We start from the raw sequence: 21,117 nt of genomic DNA on the forward strand, positions 1-21,117 counted from the left end.
AAAAAACCCCAAATATTTTTCTGAAAAATATGGATTTTCCCAAGACGTAAATGTGTACCCCTAAATTTTCTATTTTTTTAATGAATAAAAAATTAATTTTCCCTTTTTTCACCCCTTAGATCTTGAAAATTGATGGTGGAGATTGAAAAGGGAAAAAAGAACCGGTGCAAAGAATATGAATACGTCCCTATATATATATATATATATATATATATATATATATAAAAGACGTAATTTGGAACAATTTTAAAGACCAAACTAGAGACCAAATTGGGATTGATCTAGTTTTTATAGAGTTCCGTGAAAATTTTTTTCGGCTTCATTACAAGCCCATTTTACTTCATTATATAGGTTTATTACTTCATTTTGTAAAATACCTTGAAACACAACAGTTATTATTTTTGTTTCCCGAGGTTTTGAAAAAATTTCAACATTGAAAATTCATTGCGGGTTTTTGCTTGATTAACATTTAAATCAAATTTTTTCAATGATTTATTATAAAACGTTTTTACTTCATGATAAGATTTTTACTTCATTCCCTGACTTCAAATGCTTCTACACATACTTTATTCCAATAATTTATTACATTATTCCCGTGTTTATTAAACCATATTAGCCAGGCGTTGGTGATAGATATTGTAGAGAGAAAAAAGGGACGCGGCGAAACCCATTTACGTTTGGGAAAGAAGAAAAAACCCCCGCAAGAAATAAAACCTAAGAATGGTAAAAACCTACTAGAATGAAGTAATATTTCTGGGAAAGAATTTAAACTTTAACATGTTAGATGACTTTTTATTGATGAATTAAAATGGCTCGTGATGGGGAAACAAATAAATTTATGTATCTTATCCATAAAAAACTAGGTCAAAAACCCCTAATTTGATGGGTTGGTGGTTCGGTCTTTAAATGGTTTGTGGAAAAGGACTTATATATATGGTTTGTGATAAATTTGAGATTTTTTATGCAAATTTTGAGAAAGAGAGTAAAGCCCCCATTTTTTTTAAAATAGTGGCCCAAATTTTACATCAAAAATTTTTTTTAAAGATTAATTAATTAAAAAAGGGGCAATATGGTAATGTGTCCCCCGATCTTAATCGGCCTCTTCCCCCCCAGGCCCCGGCTCCAACGAACGAGACACCCCAATTTCTCTCCGTCGGGGCAATCACGTGCCCCCCCAACGGAGCGTTTTGTTTTTAGGGGAGCGACGTCGGGCGGTGGGGGGCGGGGGAGGGGGTTGCGGGGAATTCCCCCGTCCGTTCTTGGGGGGAAGGGGCGGGCCGTGATGCGCCTCGCGGATATCGGGGTGAAGAAGAAAATTTCCCGCCGGCGGAGCGATTAAAGAAAATGGCCAGGATGATAGGGGTTTCATCCATTCGGTTGGGGGATCTCAAAATTGGAACGCTTGGGAGGTTTCCCGGATTACGTGAACCGTGAATGGGGAGCCGGACCGCCGGGATGGTTTTCTAGAGGAGGGAAATTGCCCTTGTTGGAGGAATCGAGCAACGGGAGCGATCCGTTGAGGGGGGGGGATTATTGCAGGGGAATTTCGCCCGGGAATCCGGAGGACCATGGATGCGTAAAAAAAAGCCCCGTGTCTGAGGGAAACCGCAATGGCGACGAGGGGGTCACGCGAAATCTACGATCGCCGGGGCCCCATCTTCCTTTTGTTTTTCCCGCCGACCCAGCTCACCCTGCGTGTTTTTTTTTTTTTAATTGTAGTTGAAATTGAAAAGTATGTTTTATGAATGGGCCGTTTTTTTTGTCAAATTTTTTATCCCTTTTTGCAATCGTATAAAGGGGGGTTTGATGGTATTGGGCGTTCAGGGTTTTTTATTGTAATGGTGTTTGATTGATTCTGAATTTTGTAAAATAGTTTTTGGGGGTTGGTTTTAAATTTAGTTTTGGTTTTTTTGGGGTAGAAAATTTTTGGGGGGTGAAATGAAAGTTTGATGATTAATTTCCCAAACCTAGGGGTTGTGGTCTTTAATTTTGTGTCAATGGGAACTCTATTTCCTTGATCAATTTAGCTGATGATTTTTAGTTGGATTACCTTTTAATACGACTTTGCTAGTTATTTTGTGTGTGATGTTTGTGCTTTCGGTCTGCATATGTATTTGGGGAAGATGTTGGATTTAGTGGTGTTTTCTTGCCTGGTTTATCTGATCAATTTGGGAAAAGTAGATCAGGTTTAGGTGAAATTCCTTGTTCTCTTTCCATTTCTATTTATTTGAAGCAAGCATTTTGTTGTGGTTGTACGTGTTTTAATCAGTCAATCTGTTAAGAACAATCACAAATTTAGTTGAATCACTTATCTTTAGAGTACTCGATTAACTGTCTGCAACATGAGTTGAGCTTCTTTTGATTCTTTAATTTGAATTTGGTTTTGCAATTTTTGGATATATATTTTCAATTTTCATCAATCTCTGTCTTTTTATAAACAACCATGGTTAGGTTGTCTAGAGAAAGAAAGAGAGAGGAAGAGAAGAAAATTGGGGAAAATTCAATTTTTCACAAGTTGATTGACATTAATTATATAGGTCATTGACATGAATTATATAGTTCGTTGACATAATAACGTTTGTTGTTGACATAAATTATATGTAAATCGTTGTTGTTGACACAAATAATATGTCGTTGATATGAAAATATTTGTTGTTGACATTGATTATTTGTAAAATGTTGTTGACATAATAGTTGACATAAATAAAGTTTATTGTTGACATAAAGTAGTTGGCATAAATAACGTTTGTTGTTGATGTCGTAGTTGACATAAATAACGTTTGTTGTTGACATCGTAGTTGACATAATATATATTAGTTGACATTACTTGAGTTGTTGACATTTTAATGTGATTGTTGACATTCGATATTCTTGGTATTGATATGTGAATAGTATGTGTTATTTGTTAGTTGTTGACATTTTAATATTTGAGTTGTTGACATTAGATATTCGATATTGATATGTGAATAGTAGAAGTATTTAGTTGTTGACACATCTGATTGTTGACATTAGATATTCATCGGTATTGATATCTTGAGTTGTAAGTGTTATTTGTTAGTTGTTGACATTTTAATACGTTGTTGACATTCGATATTCTCGGTATTGATGTGTGAATTGTAAGTGTTATTTTTAGTTGTTGACATTTTAATGTTTGAGTTGTTGACATTCGATATTCTAGATTATTGATATGTGAATAGTAAGTGTTATTTGTTAGTTGTTGACATTTTAATCACGAGTTGTTGACATTCGATGTGCTAGTATTGATATGTGAATAGTAAGTGTTGTTAGTTGTTGACATTTTAATACGAGTTGTTGACATTGCGATATTCGGTATTGATATGTGAATTGTAAGTGTTATTTGTTAGTTGTTGACATTTTAATACGTTGTTGACATTACGATATTCGATATTGATGTGAATTGTAAGTGTTATTTTTTAGTTGTTGACATTTTAATACGAGGTTGTTGACATTCGATATTCGGTATTGATATGTGAATAGTAAGTGTTATTTGTTAGTTGTTGACATTTTAATGCGAGTTGTTGACATTCGATATTCTGGTATTGATATGAATTATAAGCGTTATTTTCATTGAATAATTTGAAGATATGAATGTTGAAGATTGAATATTTGAAGATTTGAATGTTGAAGATTAGAAAGGTTTGAATGTTGAAGATTTGAAGATCTGAAGGTTGAAGATTTGAAGATTTTAATGTTGAAGATTTGAAGATTTGAAGATTTGAATTTTGAAGAGATTTGAAGATTCGAAGATTTGAACATTTGAATGTTGAAGATTTGAAGATATGAATGTTCGATTTGAAGATTTGAAGATTTGAATGTTGAAGATTTGAAGATTTGAAGATTTGAAGGTTGAAGATTTGAAGATTTTAATGTTCAAGATTTGAAGATTTGAAGATTTGAATATTGAAGAGATTTGAAGATTCAAGATTTGAACATTTGAATGTCGAAGATTTAAGATTTGAAGATTTGAATATTTGAATGTTGAATATTTGAAGATTTGAATGTTAAAGCTAGATTTTTAGAGAAGATTTTAGAAAATGATTTCAAACACAATTTAATGAAAAGACAATTATACCCCTTGTTGACATAATGTGGTATTTGTTGACATTTTATTAATCTTGTGGATTAGTGGCCCATATATGATCAAATACAAACCCTCTATAATATAAACTGTACAAACTTAATCCTACCCATTCTATATAAATTAATCTACGGTTAATATATGAGACATTTCAAATGTCAACATTTCCTACAAATCTGTCGACGAAGGGTGTATATGGAATTTGTTACATCACTCCTTAATTTCATGCCAATCTGCCATATTATTAACAAGAATCGAATGTAACAGTTTAACACCTAAACAAGTCAATTATGCGTCCCTAATTTATCTCCAACCTCCTGAATTACCATTATTATCATTTTTGAAACAGATTAGCGTAAAACATTAATAATTTCTTCCTTTAGGAGCAGGCGCAATTATCAACACTAGGAAAGAGATTACATTCAGCCAAAAAAATTGTATTAATCATTCATTCATGAAATATCAAATATCTTCGGAGACGTAGTTCTTCAATAAATCTTCTCCAGTTGAAATTGATCTCCTAAATCTTCTCCCATGAAATTTTTATACCAGAGACTGGAGAAGATAGAATAGATGCTGTCGTGACTGATGTAGAGTCAATAGGCGGACAGTCGTTGATGTCAACACCATGTCAACACGTCTACAACAACATTACAATTTTTCACTGATATGGACATCATACAAACACGTCTATCGATTGTTTCTGTCCACTTCATATGTTTCAAATTTTATCTGAAAAACGAATGTCAACAATTGATGCAGTTTCACTCTGGCTCAGGATCACTTTAAACCAGCTGAATTGATGCAGTTTCAATACAAATCTAGCTGATTTTTGCTGCTATGTCTTTTGAAAATTACGTACAGTTCACTATGGCTCAGGAGTACTTTAAACCAGCTGAAGGTGGAGTGCTGGTAGATGTGAGTTGTGGCAGTGGTTTGTTTTCCAGAAAATTTGCGAAATCAGGGGCTTATTCAAGAGTGTCGCGCTTGATTTTTCTGAAAATATTCTTCGCCAATGTTGTGATTTCATAAAAAATGGTGAAACTATCTTAAGCTTATCAGCTCCTAAAACAGAGACTATACAACCATTATCTCAATCAAAAACAAAGAGAAATTCTAGTGCCAACTATCCAACAAAGCTCATGAGCATTTCTCTCCTGACTAGAACATGAATACTTGAAACATTTTGGTTCAGCTCAGTTTAGAAATTGTATCCCTTAAACTAAATAATTCGACCAAATTTTGATTGGAGATATTTGCCCTTGTGGGAGCTGATGTTTCGAGGCTTCCTTTTTCATCTGGTGCAGCCTTACATTGCTGGGGAAGGTGATTTGGAAGTCTCATCAAGAGCAATGAGCATGTCCTTGATTATTACTTCAACCAGGTTGTGGAGTCCCTTTGAGTTGAGATAAAAACCGAGAAAATCCCTTTGCAAGAAAGTTCAGGGGTAATGTAAACATAATTTCAAAGGGAATGATCACAAAATTGTTTGTTCTCAACAATTGTAAAATGTCAATGATAAAACTAAACCACAATCTGGAAGTCAATGTCAACAACAGTTTCCCTTCAAAAGCTCACATAAAATGTCAACATATAAGCCAACATATATCAACACTATTGTATCATAAAATCAACTAACGTATCCAAGTTTCAACATGTCAGCAGAAAACTGTAATAAAATGTCAACATAGAGCCCAACATGTCACTACCACATAGTATAGTGTCAATACATCCAACCATTTCCATACCGATTAATAGGCTTGTTCGTAGGCACGGCCACTACAAATGTCAATACGTTCGAAAACTAGAGTTTTTGGCCCGAAATCTCACCTTCAGACGACTCACGAAGCTTGCCTTCGTTGTCGGACATAACTCATGAGGCCGCCGCAGATGAATCACTTCAACACCGACGAGGATTTGATTACTCCTCTGCAGCCGAGAAGGAGAGATAAGAAGGCGAGGATTCGACTAATGAGAGAGAAATTGGGAAGGCGAGAATTTGGAATGGGGGAAAGAAGAGAGATGAAACGTGAATAGTGGAGGAGCGATGAAACGACGCAATTATCGGGATATGGAGAATCTCTACGTGATTAATGATTTGGGTTGATTATTTCATTCTCTAAATTAACCTTTGTTGATAATTTTTTAGGAAATGTTGACATTAATAAAATGTCATATATTAACTGTAGATTCATTTGTATAGAGGGGTAGGATTATAGTTTGTATTATACAGGGTTTGTAGATTATCATGACCCTATATATATATATATATAAAGGGATGTATTCAAATCCTTTTCATATCTTTTGTCATTTTTCCTTCTTAATCTTACCACTGATTTTGTCATCTGACGTTGATTAATGTCACGTGTCATTTAATAATGCACATTTTCACTCTAATAATGCACTAATAATGCAACATTATAGACTAATAATGCACATTTTCATTCTAATAATGCACAACGGCTAATAATACAACATTATAGACTAATAATGCATTGATCACAACCATCCAATTCAAGGATCCAAGGACTAGATTAAGAATGAAATAGGACACTCGGTGCAAGAGGAGCTCTAACGCACCCCTATAAAATGAGACTCTTCATTTCATAGTGAAGATTCATAACTTTTAAACTAACGCTACATAAAATTTAGTCAGAAAAATTAATGCTTCACATTTAGTGGGATAAAGGGAGTTATTGTCACCACACTTTTATTACTCGTCATTCATTATTTATCTATATATTTCGTAACCTTTACCACCCGTATACAACTATTTGCAATGAAGATAAATATAAAAAATTACTCTACAATTGTTAATATTCAGTTGGACCACCAAGAGCCGAAATCCTTAGTCCGCATTACGCTCAAATCCATAACCTTTGGTCCAGGCATCAATTATTCATTTTACCGCACGTCCAGCACAACCTACAATATTTTCATTCTAGTAAAACATACGGTCGAATATGATACGGGAACTGCTAAAACGTAAAAATTTTCCATATTTTATTCTTCTTTGTCATACTATAAATTTGCAAACAACGAAAATCAACACCAACACAATATCAGATACGCATATAAATAAATACGGCCTATATATATCTACGGTGGGTCAGACTCACATTGGATTCTCTTATTATATTCCACAATCCAGATTAAGTATAATAATCCCACTAATTTTTGCAATCTAAGATGGGTCAGACTCACATTGGATTCTCTAATTATATTCCACAATCCAGATTAAGTATAATAATCCCACTAATTTTTGCAATCTAAGATGGGTCAGACTCACATTGGATTCTCTAATTATATTCCACAATCCAGATTAAGTATAATAATCCCACTAATTTTTGCAATCTAAGGTGGGTCAGACTCACATTGGATTCTCTTATAAATTTAATTATCTCATGATTTTATTTACTTGCCGCTTTTTATATTTACTTGGATTCTTTCTTCCTTGATACTATCTTAGTCCCAATAAAATATGTGCATTTGGAGAGTCAAATCAATATTGTTATTTGTGTTTAATGGGTTGTAATGATAGACCATAGTAGTATAATTAAGTTATAAATAAATGGATATATTCCATAGTAATGAGTTGAGGACAAGTTTCCATAAATAGAAATGTCCATATTTTTTAGCTGCGATAAAAGGAAAGACACATATTTTTATGGGACGATAAAATATTATTTATATTCTTCCTTTTTTTAGAAATGCAAGTCTTCAAAATAGTACTCCCTCCGTCCCATAACGATGACACATTTGGAAAATAATACGAGATTTTATGAGATGTTGCTTTGTATGTTACGAGAAAATAGGAGTATTTTTTTTAATGAAACAGAAAACTTTTTTCTATGATAAAATATACTCATATTTTTTGCCGGACAAATTGGAAAATAAAATATGACTATCTATTACGAAGAGTAGTTTTTTGAAATTCCACTATTCTAACATATGGACTTCTGACACACAAATATCAATCCTAATTCCATAATTTCTTTAATCATAAATTAAGTTTTGTATAGTTTAGTTTTCTGGTATATTTTAAAAACATTTTGCAAACATTATTAAATTATCTTTTGTTTCGGTGGAATAAAAACGTAGTAAAATATCTAATTAAAAATTAAATTATAAAAAAACTGAACGTTAATAAAGAAGAAAAGAAACATGATCCCAATTAATTAGTAATTTAAAAGAATCGCCAATTTACTACAGAGTACCACTATCATTTAACTCTTACAACTATTTAAAGGCAAATAAACATGAAACGGTGTCGTTTCTTAGGCACAGCACCATGCTGTGTTTTCCTACACTGCAGGGGATCATCCCCATCATTCATCTCGTTTTAAAGAAGAAGAAAGCCTAAATTTTGCAGCATTCATTTCTTGATAATTTTTGCAGCATGTAAAGATGAAAAAGCCTAAATTCTGTCGGTGATCTACGGTTAGTATAAACTAATTTTAGAGACTTGTTACTTTTTTAAAAAACATACACTCCTCTTACTAAGTTAATCATTTTATAGACTTATAGTCATAGAAACTTCTCACATTTCAGCTTTTACATGGATCCTGATAGCATAACTCAGAGGGATAAATGAAAAACTGAAAGAAGTCTCCGGGGCACAGCCGGAATGCACAATCTACAGAGTTCACAGACACTTACGCGACCTGAACCCAAAGGCCTACGAGCCTGAGGTGATCGCCATCGGCCCTTATCATAATAATAGTGAGCATCTAAAGAGGATGGAACGCCACAAGCTGCGTTACCTGAAGCAGCTCCTTGTCACAAACGATCCACCCGATGATGTTGGAAGGTATGTGGTCAAGCAGAGTGGAAGCAGAAGCAAAAGATGTAGCAGATCTGCCTGAAACCTGCCCCCGGGCCGAGTTCGTACAGATGCTTGTTCTATGGTTGCTTCATCGTCCAGCTAGTCGCAAGTTTGAAACAGTGATCTTGAGGGAGGAGAATGATCCCATCTTCCAAATGAACTGGATGATCAACAGCCTGCAGCGTGATCTCATGCTCTTCGAGAATCAATTACCGTCTTTTATCTTGTGCAGCTTACGATCTATCGCGGCACCCAACCAGCTCTAGGTTTGGTGCCTTCTCTTCAAATTCTTCATCGCCTCATCCTGGACGGGCAGCAAGCCAATGCCGATTGTAGATCCTCCAGTTATGTTAGGAAAAATTTCTTATTTTATATAATATTGATTTTATAAAAATAGTACTCCTCCATTTCACAATAATAGTCATTTTACTATTTCAGAAAGCTTTCTTCATAAGCCATTTTTTATAGAACTTTTTTCTTTCGTTTTACTCTACTTACTTTATTCTCTCTACTTTATTCACTTTATACTTTATCCTCTTTCCTTTACCTTTCTCTTACTTTTTATCTATTTATTTAACACACCCAATATTCATTTCTAAATTTCGTGTGAAAAGTTTCCCAACTATGGCAAACGGGAAGGGGTAATAATGAAATGAGATATATGTTGTGGTTCTTAAAAAATAAAAAAAAATTAGACATTTAATGACGACATTTAACTCTAGGTTAACATGTTTCTATTTTCTCTACCTTAATTAATTAAAGTCGAATAACCTAATGTGGTCCATATATCTTTCAGGTGAAGCATTTGCTCGACTTCCTCCATCAGAGCTGGCTTCCTCCCCCTCGGTGCTCAGGTGGAGGAAGCAGTCACCAGGTAATAACACTAGGAAGAGGTTGCGGTTCATCAGCACCGCGACGAGACTTCAGGATGCTCTTGTCATGTTTACGAACCGATCAAGAGGAGAGACATTGTTCGACGTTAGATTCGAAAAGGGGTGATGACAATGGCGCCACTAACCATCGAGGATAGGACAGAGTCGTTCTTGCAGAACCTCATTGCGTACGAGCAATATTTTGAGCATAATCAAAACAACTTCGTGACTGATTACGTCAAATTCCTTTACTGCATCGTTGATTCCTCCATGGATGTGGAGATACTGTCTCGAAAAGGGATCATCCACAACTGGTTAGGGGATGAACATAAGGTAGCGAGAGATGGTGAACAAGCTGGGTGATTCGGTGGCTGAACTGGGGAATAGCTTCGTGTATGCGAAGATGTTTGAGGATGTGCATAGGCATTGCGGAAAGCGCACGAATATGTGGATGGCTAACTCCATACGTATCTATTTTAACCGCCCTTTGTCTACTTTAACTCTTGTTATTGGTCTAGTGGGGGTTTATCTTGCAGTTATGCAAACGGTGTTTAGCGTATTACAATATAACCAAGGGAAGAAATAAATGGAGAGGTAACGTCATATAACTACCTTATTTACTTTTTCCATGTAATATTATTCTCCAAATGAAAAGGTATTCGAGAAAGTGATATATATGTTTTAATTTCGAAAAGGTATTTTTACACCTCTCCATCACGTAAGGTCATATAACTGCCTTATTTAACTTTTTCCATAAAATATTATTCTCCAAAGGAAAAGGTATTTGAGAAAGTAATATACACAAGTGGAGATGCTAAGGAATTAAGGCAAGGGTTGGTATGGTGAAGAGTTTTCTTAATTAAAGTGCAAATATGTTGATTGTTAATTATATTAATTGTATTTTATTTGATGATAGACTTGAGAAATATTGCTTGATAACTTGCTAAAATCCACTTAATGGTTTATTGGGTGACAAATTTCAAGCCAAGAATGGTAGCGACAATTATGATGGGGGCATTTATTGTGTGACAAATTACAAAGGCTTCAAGCTTGGAATGAGGGCTCTTCAACTCTTGGTTATAAGCCCCTTCAAGTTGTTTTATCTGATTTTGATGAATCTAATAGAGAACAACAACTATAACATCCATTTGATATGGTCGAAGGAAGTATAATTTAAACCGAGAGATACGTGAAATTCAATGTTTTGAGATATATGTCTAGTCACCTAGAGCCTGGTTTCCAAACCTAGGGTTTCGAATTCGCATCCGTAGGGATCGTGTTAATTGATCAAGATGTTTGCTTCGAACGTGAAGGTCGACAAATTCACTTTGAAAAATAGTTTCAGTCGATGGAAGATCAAGATGCGATCTTTGCTGAAGTAGCAAAGATTGTGGGTGTCTCTAACTAAAAAAAGAAAGGCGAAAAAGGCAGACGAGACAAATGACGAGTGGGTAACCCTAGATGAAAGGCTCACTCGACAATCATGTTGTGCTTGTCGACGATGTTATCATCGAAGTCGCTGATCAGAAACTGCGGTTGCCCTCTAAACGAAGTTGGAGAGTCTATACATGATGAAATCTCTAAGCACTAAGTTGCTCCCGAATCAACGTCCGTTTCCGATTACGCATGTAGGAAGGTACGCCCTTCAGATCATCCGGAAAATTTTAACAAAATTTTGTTGGATTTCGTAATGTTGAAATTAAAGTGAAGATGAGGATGCCGCTTTAATTATGCTAGTTTCTTTGCATGAGTCGTATGAGAATTTCGTTGAGTCATTTTTATGATGCGCTCGGAAGATGTTCGATCCGCTCTCCACATCGGAGAAGATCGCTACAGCAACTAGTTCGGCCACGTAAAGTCAAGCATCGGGATTATCTTGGGATTATCTTCTACGGGTACGGTCGAAGAAATCTGAAAGAAGAAGTCGAAATCAAAAGGGAGATCGAAAGGTTTCCAACCCGGCGACATCGCAGATATTATAAAGAACCGGCAATCGAAAGAATGATTGTCCGAAGAAGAAAAATAAAAAGGGCAAGAAGGGATGTCAATGGTTCAAGAACGTGGCGTAAGCTGATGACTCAGATCAAGTAAGCCGGAGCTAATCGCGATTACCAGCCACTGCAACGATGTGTGGAGTTTGACTCAGAGCATCGTACCATCTATGTCCACACATGGAGTATTTCACCACTTACGAGCGATAGATAGAGACAATATTACCATGGCCAACAGTGTTGTCTCGCAAAATGGTTAGCATTGGCTTTATCGAATAAGGACGCATGATGGGGTGTTCGCACCGAACGACGTTAGAAATGTTCCACAGATGACAAAAAATCGATATCTCCGAGTACCTTTGACAGAAGGGATTCACCTTCAAAGGTGAAGATGGAGTAATGCATATTATGAAAGGTTCGAAGGTGGTTCTTATAGCCTTGAAACGGGGCACCTTGTATATTCCGAAAGGTTCCATCGTGAGAGCTCGCTAATACTACATCATCCGAGATTTCAGTGAGAGTATGACAAAGTTATGGCATATGAGGCTTGGTCACATGGGGGAACAAGGGATGCAAATTTTGTCCAAGCGTGATTTTCTCCGGGCATAAAGTGAAGAATGGATTTCGAACACTATGTTTTTGGGAAGCTTCATCGCAACAAATTCCCAAAGAAGGTTGTTCATAGGACCAAGGGGATGCTCGACTACATTCACATGGATTGTTGGGGACCATCACATGCTGAATCTATTGGAGTGCTTAAGTATTTTGTGTCGATGATTGATAACTACTCGAAGATGACTTGGGTGTTCATGATGAAGCATAAAGGTGACGCTTTCAAGAAGTTTAAACGTGGAAAACTGGTGGAAAATCGGACAGAGAGCGACGGATCACGCGAGAACTGAAAATGGTTTGGAATTCGTTCGTCTGAGTTTAATTAGTTCTGGAAGAACGAGGGGATTGTTCGCTACCATACTATCGACATACACCACAACGGAGATGGTGCCAGAACGATGAATCGATTTGGTGGAAAGAACGAGATGTATTCTTTTCAAGCGAGTTGACTAGCAAGTTTTGTCGAAAGCAGTAAACACGACGTATTACTTGATCAATGTGGACCTCACAATGGAATTGACTACACGACACCTTATGTGAGTTTAATTAGTTCTGGAAGAACGAGGGGATTGTTCGCTACCATACTATCGACATACACACAACAGCAATGGTGCGCGAACGGATGAATCGAACTTGGTGGAAAGAACGAGATGTATTCTTTTCCAAGATGAGTTGACTAGCAAGTTTTGTGCGAAGAGTAAACACGACGTATTACTTGATCAACGTGGACCTCACAATGGAATTGACTACAAGACACCTTATGAGGTATAGTCGATACACTGCAGATTACTCGTTCGAGAGTTTTTGGTAGTACTTGTTTATTAACATGTGAGTGAGGGTAAATAGGAACCAAGAGGCCTTTTGAGAGAGACCCAAAAACAACTCGGTGCGGCTTGACCCAAAGTGGACAATATCAAAATAATGTGCAGTCGACGGTCGTAACAAGTGGTATCAGAGCCCAAGTGGCTATGGGTCGCCTTGAAAGACTTGGGTTAAAGTCGGGCCCTCGATGACTTAGGGGCCGGGCTGGAACAACCCATGTTTGTGTCGACGCGTTCCGATGTGGTCTCGATTTGAGGGGAAGTTTGTGGGTTACAAACCCATCCCACATCGGATGAGTGGGGGAAGTTGGAAGGTGTATATAACTTGTCGGATTGTTGCGTTGCGTATTAATTTGATATTGTCTGCTTTGCATCAAGTCGCACTGATTTGTCTCAAACTAATTAGGGGTTAGACAGGATTATATACACGTCCGCGGTATTAGTTTGATATTTTTCGCTTGCATCAACCCGCAGGATTTGTTTTGGGTCACTCCCAAAAGGCCTCAAACTAATTAGGGATTGGACAGGATTATATACACCTTCCAACTTCCCTCGATTTCCGATGTGGATAGGTTTGTACTCGACAAACCTCCCCTCAAACCGAGACCACATCAAGACACATTACGGCCGACTCGACTTGTGAGGATCGTCCTACTCAACATGGGTCTCTTAGACCAGACGTGGCGCCAACCGGCTTTGATACCACTTGTTAGGATTGTCGGCGTCGGTAGTATTAGTTTGATATTGACCACTTTGCATCGCCACGAAGTTGTTTTGAGTCATATTAAAAGACCTCGAACTGATTAGGGGTTGGACATGATTATATATACCTTCCAACTTTCCTCGGGTTTCCGATTGGGATAGATTTGTACTAAACAGTCAATGTATTAGTGATTAATGCAATTTACAAGCATAATTAATCCATACAAAGGGAAAGGTGTTACAATACCATTGATCTTACGAACCATGTTCAATCATTGTCATCTTCTACTTCATAGAAAGGCAAAAGATAGGATGAAAAATAAAAAAAAAGTGAAAACAACAATTTTTTAAAAGTAAAAATTGGGTGAAAAAAAGTCAATCCCGCAGTATTAAAAAGTCAATCCGCAATATTTTCTACCAATTTAGGCATTCTCATTCGTTTTGCATCATTTAACTTAAAAGAAACTCTAAATATATTTTTACATTGACTTTTCGCATCATTTGAATGATCGAAACGTATGTACGTATGAGAATGACGAACTGGTAGAAATAAGAAATCAATTTAGAGTATAAAACTCAAAGTAATTTTACTCCCTCCGTGCCAGGATAAGCGACTCACATTCCTTTTAGGGACGTCCCAAGATAAAGTGAGCCATTTCCATTTTTGGTATTCACTCTCTTATTTCTCTCCATTTTATTAACCCTCTTACTTTATTCACTTTCCACATTACTAAGAGCATCTCGGTGGCGCCCTCCCACTAGGACTTCCACTGGACTTCCCACAAAACGTCACGCACGTCATCACTAGCCCTTCCCATTCTACGCCACATCACTAGGACTTCCCACGCACTAGGACTTCCCACTAAGGATAATTATTCAATTACGGACTTAAAATTTACAATTAAAATGTCAACACGAATAAGGAAAATTCAAAAACTTCATAAAAAAATTACATAATTAAAAAAAATTACATAATTTTAAAAAAATTACATATTTTAAAAAAATTACATAATTTAAAAATAAAATTACATAATACCATCGGTCTCACTCCTCCTCGTCCCCGTCCCGTCCCGTCCCTCGTCCCAGTCGCCATAATCATCAATGGGTGGCATTCCTAAATCGCGCCGACATGCATTGACCACATCCTTCCTGACAGCTTTTGTACGGATCGTGCGTGCTAAACCACTTACTCGTGCTCGCATCGGGGTCTTTGTTAGTTGCGGGCGAGACGGCGTTACCTGGGTCTTTTGGGGCCTCCGATTCGACTCGTAGGACCCGCTGCCAGCGCTTCTCCTCACCATCCGTTGAGCCTTTGCCCCCATCGGGCGACGACGACTGAGAGTCTGATCGTGGTGCGGGGCCACTTCTCGGCCGGGAGCTCGTGCGAACCAAGCCTTCGTCGACTCCTCGGAAGAGTGATCTTCGTTCGCTTCCAGTCCGAATCGACACCCAAGCAAACTTTGCGATTTCCTAACCACGAGAAAGGCCTCCCATGGTCAAACTCTTTGAACTTCAATTCTTTGTCGAGTCTTGGGCGGCTCGTTTCTTCACATCATCCTTAGACATGGGGTTGCCATGTGCATGTTGTTTGAGGGGCGGAAAAAGACGAGTTAGCCAACCCATTTCCCCGAGCCAATCAGGCTTTGCTTCGGTTTAGGGGGTGGGCCCACTAATGCGAACCCCCCAACATTTTGTTGCCCGAAAAAGGATTCCTCTACACCCATGGCCTTTGCAAGCCCCTTTTTCCCACACGGTCCGACTCCCCCTCGCCTCTCCTCACCCCCCCTCCTCCCCGTTTCAAAAAGAGCGGGGTTTTGCCCCCCCACCCCCCCCCGTTTTGCTCCCCCCCCCAAAAAGGGGCTCCGCCACGGGCGTCTTACGGACGGGCGTAGCCCAATTTCCCTTTTCATTCTCAAAAGAGAAAGTCTTGATGCGGAAACGAGTTTTTGGAAATCTAGGGGAATCGTCCCCAAGGGAGATGTTTAACAGAGGTCCAAATTGTTGATATTGATCAAAAAATTGGTTTGGGGTGTGCATCTTTTTGAGAAGGAGATCGAAAGCTCAAACTTATTTATGAATGGGGAGAGGAAATGTTTGTTCCCCCGTTGATTTCTTTTGCCAGGCAACATCAGTATGCTGTTTCTTGGGATATACAAGTCACTTTTTTTTGACCATTCATTTCATTACTGTAGTAGTAGTATTAATTTTTAATTTGGGGGCAAAAATTTAAAATTTTTTTAAAATAGTACTCTATGTTATAATAAAATATAATGTTCAATAAATTGATGACTTACTAGCTGGATGGCCCCAAATTTTTTGTACAATTGATGATTTTCATGATCACATGTTGAGACACAGATGTTTTCAACAAATTCGTCAGAAAGACTACAAATGGAAACCAAAAGCCATGGCAACATGTGGGGCCCCCAAATTTTAAGGGAGCCTGTCCCAATTTTTAAAAAAAAAATATTAGACAAGTTTCCAAAATTACAGTATCAATTGAATCAAAAGCTGTCATCATTAGATCAATCTCCATTGTGAAAGAGAAAAACAAGCTTTGAAGCACTCCATTCAAAAGGCCTTCCAATTTTTTTAAAAATCCCATTCTACATTTCCATCTTTAAAGAAAGGGAAAAACCGATGAATTACTTCTCAAATTAGCCAAAGTCAATTTAACTTAGAATATCTACAGGAAAAAGTTGGTTGAACTCACAAGGTAAAAAATTTTATAACATGACTTTTTTTCTAAATTTTTAAAAAAAAAAAAATCCAACATCCTTTTTTTGGAAGGGGGTGGATAAATTTGACTTAAAAAAAAATTGCCATATGCAAAAGAAAAAATTTTGGAGTTTATCTTTGGGGGAATCACCCCAAAACCCCAATACTGTATTGGAACTTTCCCAAAAACATGCAACTTGTGTCATTATGGGCGACACCAGATAATTATGCTACACTTGAAGAGGATGATCTTTTTACCCAGATTCTGAGAGGACATTTTTAAAACACTCCCCCCCTATATTAAAGCCTAAATTTTACTTTGGGACGACTTTTATATATTAGCTTTATAGGAAAAATGAGTGAAATGAGATAATGGGAAAATGCGGTAAATTTATAAAAAGTTTACTTATTCAACATTTTTTTAAAAATTTTTAGGGGGAAATTTGGATGAGATTGATGTGTCCCGATTTCATGAAAGTTGTTTAAGATTCATTATGAGTACTTATGAAGATTGTGTTGATGCTGAAAAGAAAGGAAAATCATTGTTGTTCCTTACAAGAAAACAGTAAGCCTTATTATTAGGGGATTTGGGAAATTTCAAATACCCTTCCCAAAGTTAAAAACACTTCTCCATCCCTTTTGGCATGAATAGTACCAATTTAATTAAATCTATTTAATTGTTTTTTTTAAATTTCAAGAATTAAAAGTTAATGTTCCTTTTTTTTTGGGCAATTAATGGTGAAGCAGCTTGGTAGGGTTTTAACAAAGAGCAGAAGTGGATTATGGAAAGGCAAAAGCCAGGTTTCGAAGAATACATGACGAATTCAGTGATCACGGGTTGTATGTATGTGATGTTCACATCTCTTGTCCCTGGCATGAAATCTGTTGATGAAGCATCAGTTCAATGGCTCCTGAGCGAGCCCAAAATCGTCATTTCCACTGCCAAGATGGGTCGAACCCTCGAAGACTTGGGCAGCCATGAAGTATGTGACACTACTATAGTACCACATAAATAATGTTGTTACATATATATAGTTAAATGAGGCTATTTTGTGATGACTAATTAAAAGTTTATATTTGACGATGAAGCGCGAGAATAGGGATGGGAAAATGCCGACAGTGGTGGATTGCTACATGAATGACAAAGGCGTGTCGAAGCAAGAAGCGATTAGAGAGTTTGTGGAGCTTGTTGAGAATGGATGGGAAGATGTAACTGCGGAGTGGGCAAAGGGAAGTAGCACGGTGCCTAAGGAAATGGTGGAACTACTCTTAAACTACGGTCGTATAGCTGAGATCACTTACAATAATAAAGAAGATGGCTACACTGATCCTGAGAAGTATTTGGGGCCATTGATTGCAGCTCTTTATGTGGATCCTCTTCCTCTACACATTTGATTATACTCAATTGAGACATCTTGTTTATTTAGCTATAAATAAGGTTGATGAGTTACTTGCTCAAGCTAGTATATGTGCTGTGTGTGTGGAGTTGTGGAACTTGAGCTTTTGTAATAGGATGTTGTATTGTAATCAAAACAAATAATTATATAATTTGGTTATTGTTCTGAAGTAAAGTGAGAGTTCATCTACATAAAAGTTATATAGCGCCTCAAATAAACAAAATGGATTGAATCCATGTAGGGTTTTGGGCTGGGTTCAATCGGACCCAGGGTTGGGCCCAGATTCGGCCCGCACGCATCCAAGAGAAAACATTATGTGAAGAATGGTGTGTATAAGTAGCCCAGCCAATTAAGGAAGTAAGCCCAAGTGAAGAAAAGAAGAATGAGAGTTCAAAGAATGAACTAGCCGCTGGAAAAGCTGTTGCTAATTTCTGTTTGCTTTCTCTCATTTTGTTTAGGCCGTTTGAGGCAGTTAGTAGAAAAGGGTATATAGTGTTAAATACTCAGCCAAGTAAGAAGAGTATCAATCGAGAGTTTATTGTTCGTCAGAAAAACAAATGCTCACATTTAGTGGGACGAGGGAAGTTATTGTCACCATGTTTTTATTATTCGTCACTCGTTATTCATCTATTTATCTTATAACTTTTTACCGCCTGTATACAACTATTTGCGAAGAAGATAAATATAAAAAATTACTCTACAATTGTTAGTTTTCAATTGGACCACCCCTAAATCCTTAGTCGCCACTGCTCAAACCCATAACATTTGTCTAGGATCAATTAATCATTTTATCGCTAGCCAACACTAACCTACGATATTTTCATTCTAGCAAAACATACTGTAGAATATGATGCGGGAACTGCTAAAACGTAAAATTTTCCCATATTTTATTCTTCTTTGTCTTACTATAAATTTGCCAACAACGAAAATTAACACTAACACAATATCAAATAAGCATATTATACGGCCCATATATATATCTAAGGTGGGTCAGACTCACATTGGATTCTCTTATCATATTCCACAATCCCACTAATTTTTGCAAACGTTTTAATATAAGAATTGAGCATCTCGTACTTATCCATGTGATTAACTTGTTTATAATCCGCCACCTAATCCATGTGATTAAGCATAATAATCGCACTAATAAGCCCCTTCAAGTTGTTGTACTCCTTTCGTCCCTCATAATTTGTCGCCATTTGACCCGTCATGGGTTTTAAAAAAAATAATAGAAAGTGGGTTAAAAAAGTTAGTGTCATGTGGATCATACTTTTATATATTAATTAATTTTATATTAAAATGCAAGTGAGAATGAGTTAGTAGAATATGAAGTCTACTACCAAATATGATAAAAGGAGGGAGTATCTGATAAATCTAATAGAAGAACTAACAACTATAACATCCATTTGATATGGTCGAAGGAAGTATAATTTAAACCGAGAGATACGTGAAATTCAATGTTTTGAGATATATGTCTAGTCATCTAATGTCAACTGTAAAGTATGTCATTAGCAACTGTATTAGTCATGAATGCAATTTATAGCATAATCCATACAAAGAGAATGGGTTACAATACCATTTATCTTACAAACCATGTTGAATCTTTTTCATCTTCTACTTCATGGAAAGGAAAGTACCCTTACAAAACGGAGTAGGACGGAAAATAAAAAGTGAAAATAACAATTTTTTTAAAAGGAAAAATTGGGTAAAACCCACAATATTAAAAATAACTAATTATATCATAATTTTAATATTTTTTCAAGTATCTTATTAATTTGGATGTGGAGGCAAATTATGTGTGTTATTGCAGCGCCAAGAAGCAGAGCAATGGAGGATCGGTACGGCTCGTCCTTAGGACTTGGGCTCATCAAATTAAAAAGATTTGGGCCTGAATTATTTAACTCGTAGTTGGGCGGAATAATACTAGAAGTGAGACTGGATATAAATATGTACCTTGATATCATAATCTTAGAGTTTATTATGGATTGATTTAAGTGTTGAATTATTTTTTTTCTGTAATTAAATCGCTGGATTTATTTAAATAATTAAATCCTATTACTTATATTTGTGATTGAATTGTACATTTAATTAAGTAATTAATCTCTGGATCAATTTATGTAACACGAAACTAAATCCCTTGCTATGAATGAATCCTAAACGATGTCGTATATATGGTTTGGTGTGGTGTGGATATTGGTGACTAATTAACGTAACCAATGTTTTTGATCGCATGTATACGGCTTTGGTCGTTCAAATAGACAAATAAAATTGAATGAGCTTTTCCTGATTATAGACTTCGAGAAAAGTGACGGTTCTGATCTATACAATATATAAAATGGAGTTTTTGAAAAATTTATAAAATTGCTATTTAATTTAAAAAATTATGTTAAATTAAATATATATAAATTAAAGGCAATTAAATGTGTGATTATGGAGTGAGTGGGAGGTTTTACTAAGGGTATCCCACTGGCGCCTCCCACTCGCCCGTCGGGGACGGGCGACGGACGGCGCCATATGGGGGAAGGCGCCACGCCCGTCCCGAGTGCCCTCGCGATGGCCTCGCCCTCGACTCGACGTCCTATCGACGGGCGCCATCAGAGCGTGGGTAGGACATCCCACTTGACGTCCCACCGATTTTTTTTATTTTTTATTTTTTTTAAACTCTATAAATATGGCTCGTGTCGAAATTTTAATTTGTAAATTTTAATTCCGTAAATTTTAATTTTAATTGTGAATTTATTAATTTTATTGCGGGAAGTCCTTAGACGGCTCACGGTTCAAAAACCGCCGGATCCGGTTCGGAACCGCAGCTCGGTCGTCAAATGCTTGAACCAGAATCGCCCGATAACGTTATCCGGTTAACCGCCTACTGTCGTTCCGGCTTATAACCGCGGTTTTTCACCGGTTCCGGCTGGTTCGGCGGTTCCGGCTTCGTTCCGTTCGATTTTTTTTTTTAATTTTATATTTATAACTTTTAAATTCTATAGAAAATCCAAAGATAATTGATCACGATAAAGAATTGCAATTTTATTGATTTGAAACTTTGAATGTAAATTTCTACAATCCAATTACAAGTTACA

At 36.7% G+C, this 21,117-nt stretch overlaps 1 protein-coding gene and 1 pseudogene across 1 annotated transcript; both read left to right on the forward strand.

The window, feature by feature from the left end:
- The first annotated feature begins 8,911 nt into the window (after positions 1-8,911).
- On the forward strand, positions 8,912-10,409 carry LOC125199922 (annotated as a pseudogene).
- A 7,085-nt stretch (positions 10,410-17,494) lies between these two features.
- LOC125199921 (tau-cadinol synthase-like) lies at positions 17,495-18,099 on the forward strand. Its single transcript, XM_048097768.1, has 2 exons — positions 17,495-17,623; positions 17,730-18,099. Exons 1-2 carry the CDS (start codon positions 17,516-17,518, stop codon positions 18,033-18,035), a joined length of 414 nt encoding a protein of 137 aa, XP_047953725.1. The 5' UTR covers positions 17,495-17,515; the 3' UTR covers positions 18,036-18,099.
- The last annotated feature ends 3,018 nt before the right edge of the window (positions 18,100-21,117 follow it).

Source organism: Salvia hispanica, unplaced genomic scaffold (genome assembly GCF_023119035.1).
Source record: "Salvia hispanica cultivar TCC Black 2014 unplaced genomic scaffold, UniMelb_Shisp_WGS_1.0 HiC_scaffold_736, whole genome shotgun sequence".
NCBI classification, from domain to species: Eukaryota; Viridiplantae; Streptophyta; class Magnoliopsida; order Lamiales; family Lamiaceae; genus Salvia; species Salvia hispanica.

Coding starts and splice junctions, on each gene's coding strand:
- LOC125199921 (XM_048097768.1), top strand. CDS start 17,516: ATGAAATCTGTTGATGAAGCATCAGTTCAATGGCTCCTGAGCGAGCCC. Junction 17,624..17,729: donor AAGACTTGGGCAGCCATGAA/GTATGTGACACT, acceptor TTGACGATGAAG/CGCGAGAATAGGGATGGGAA.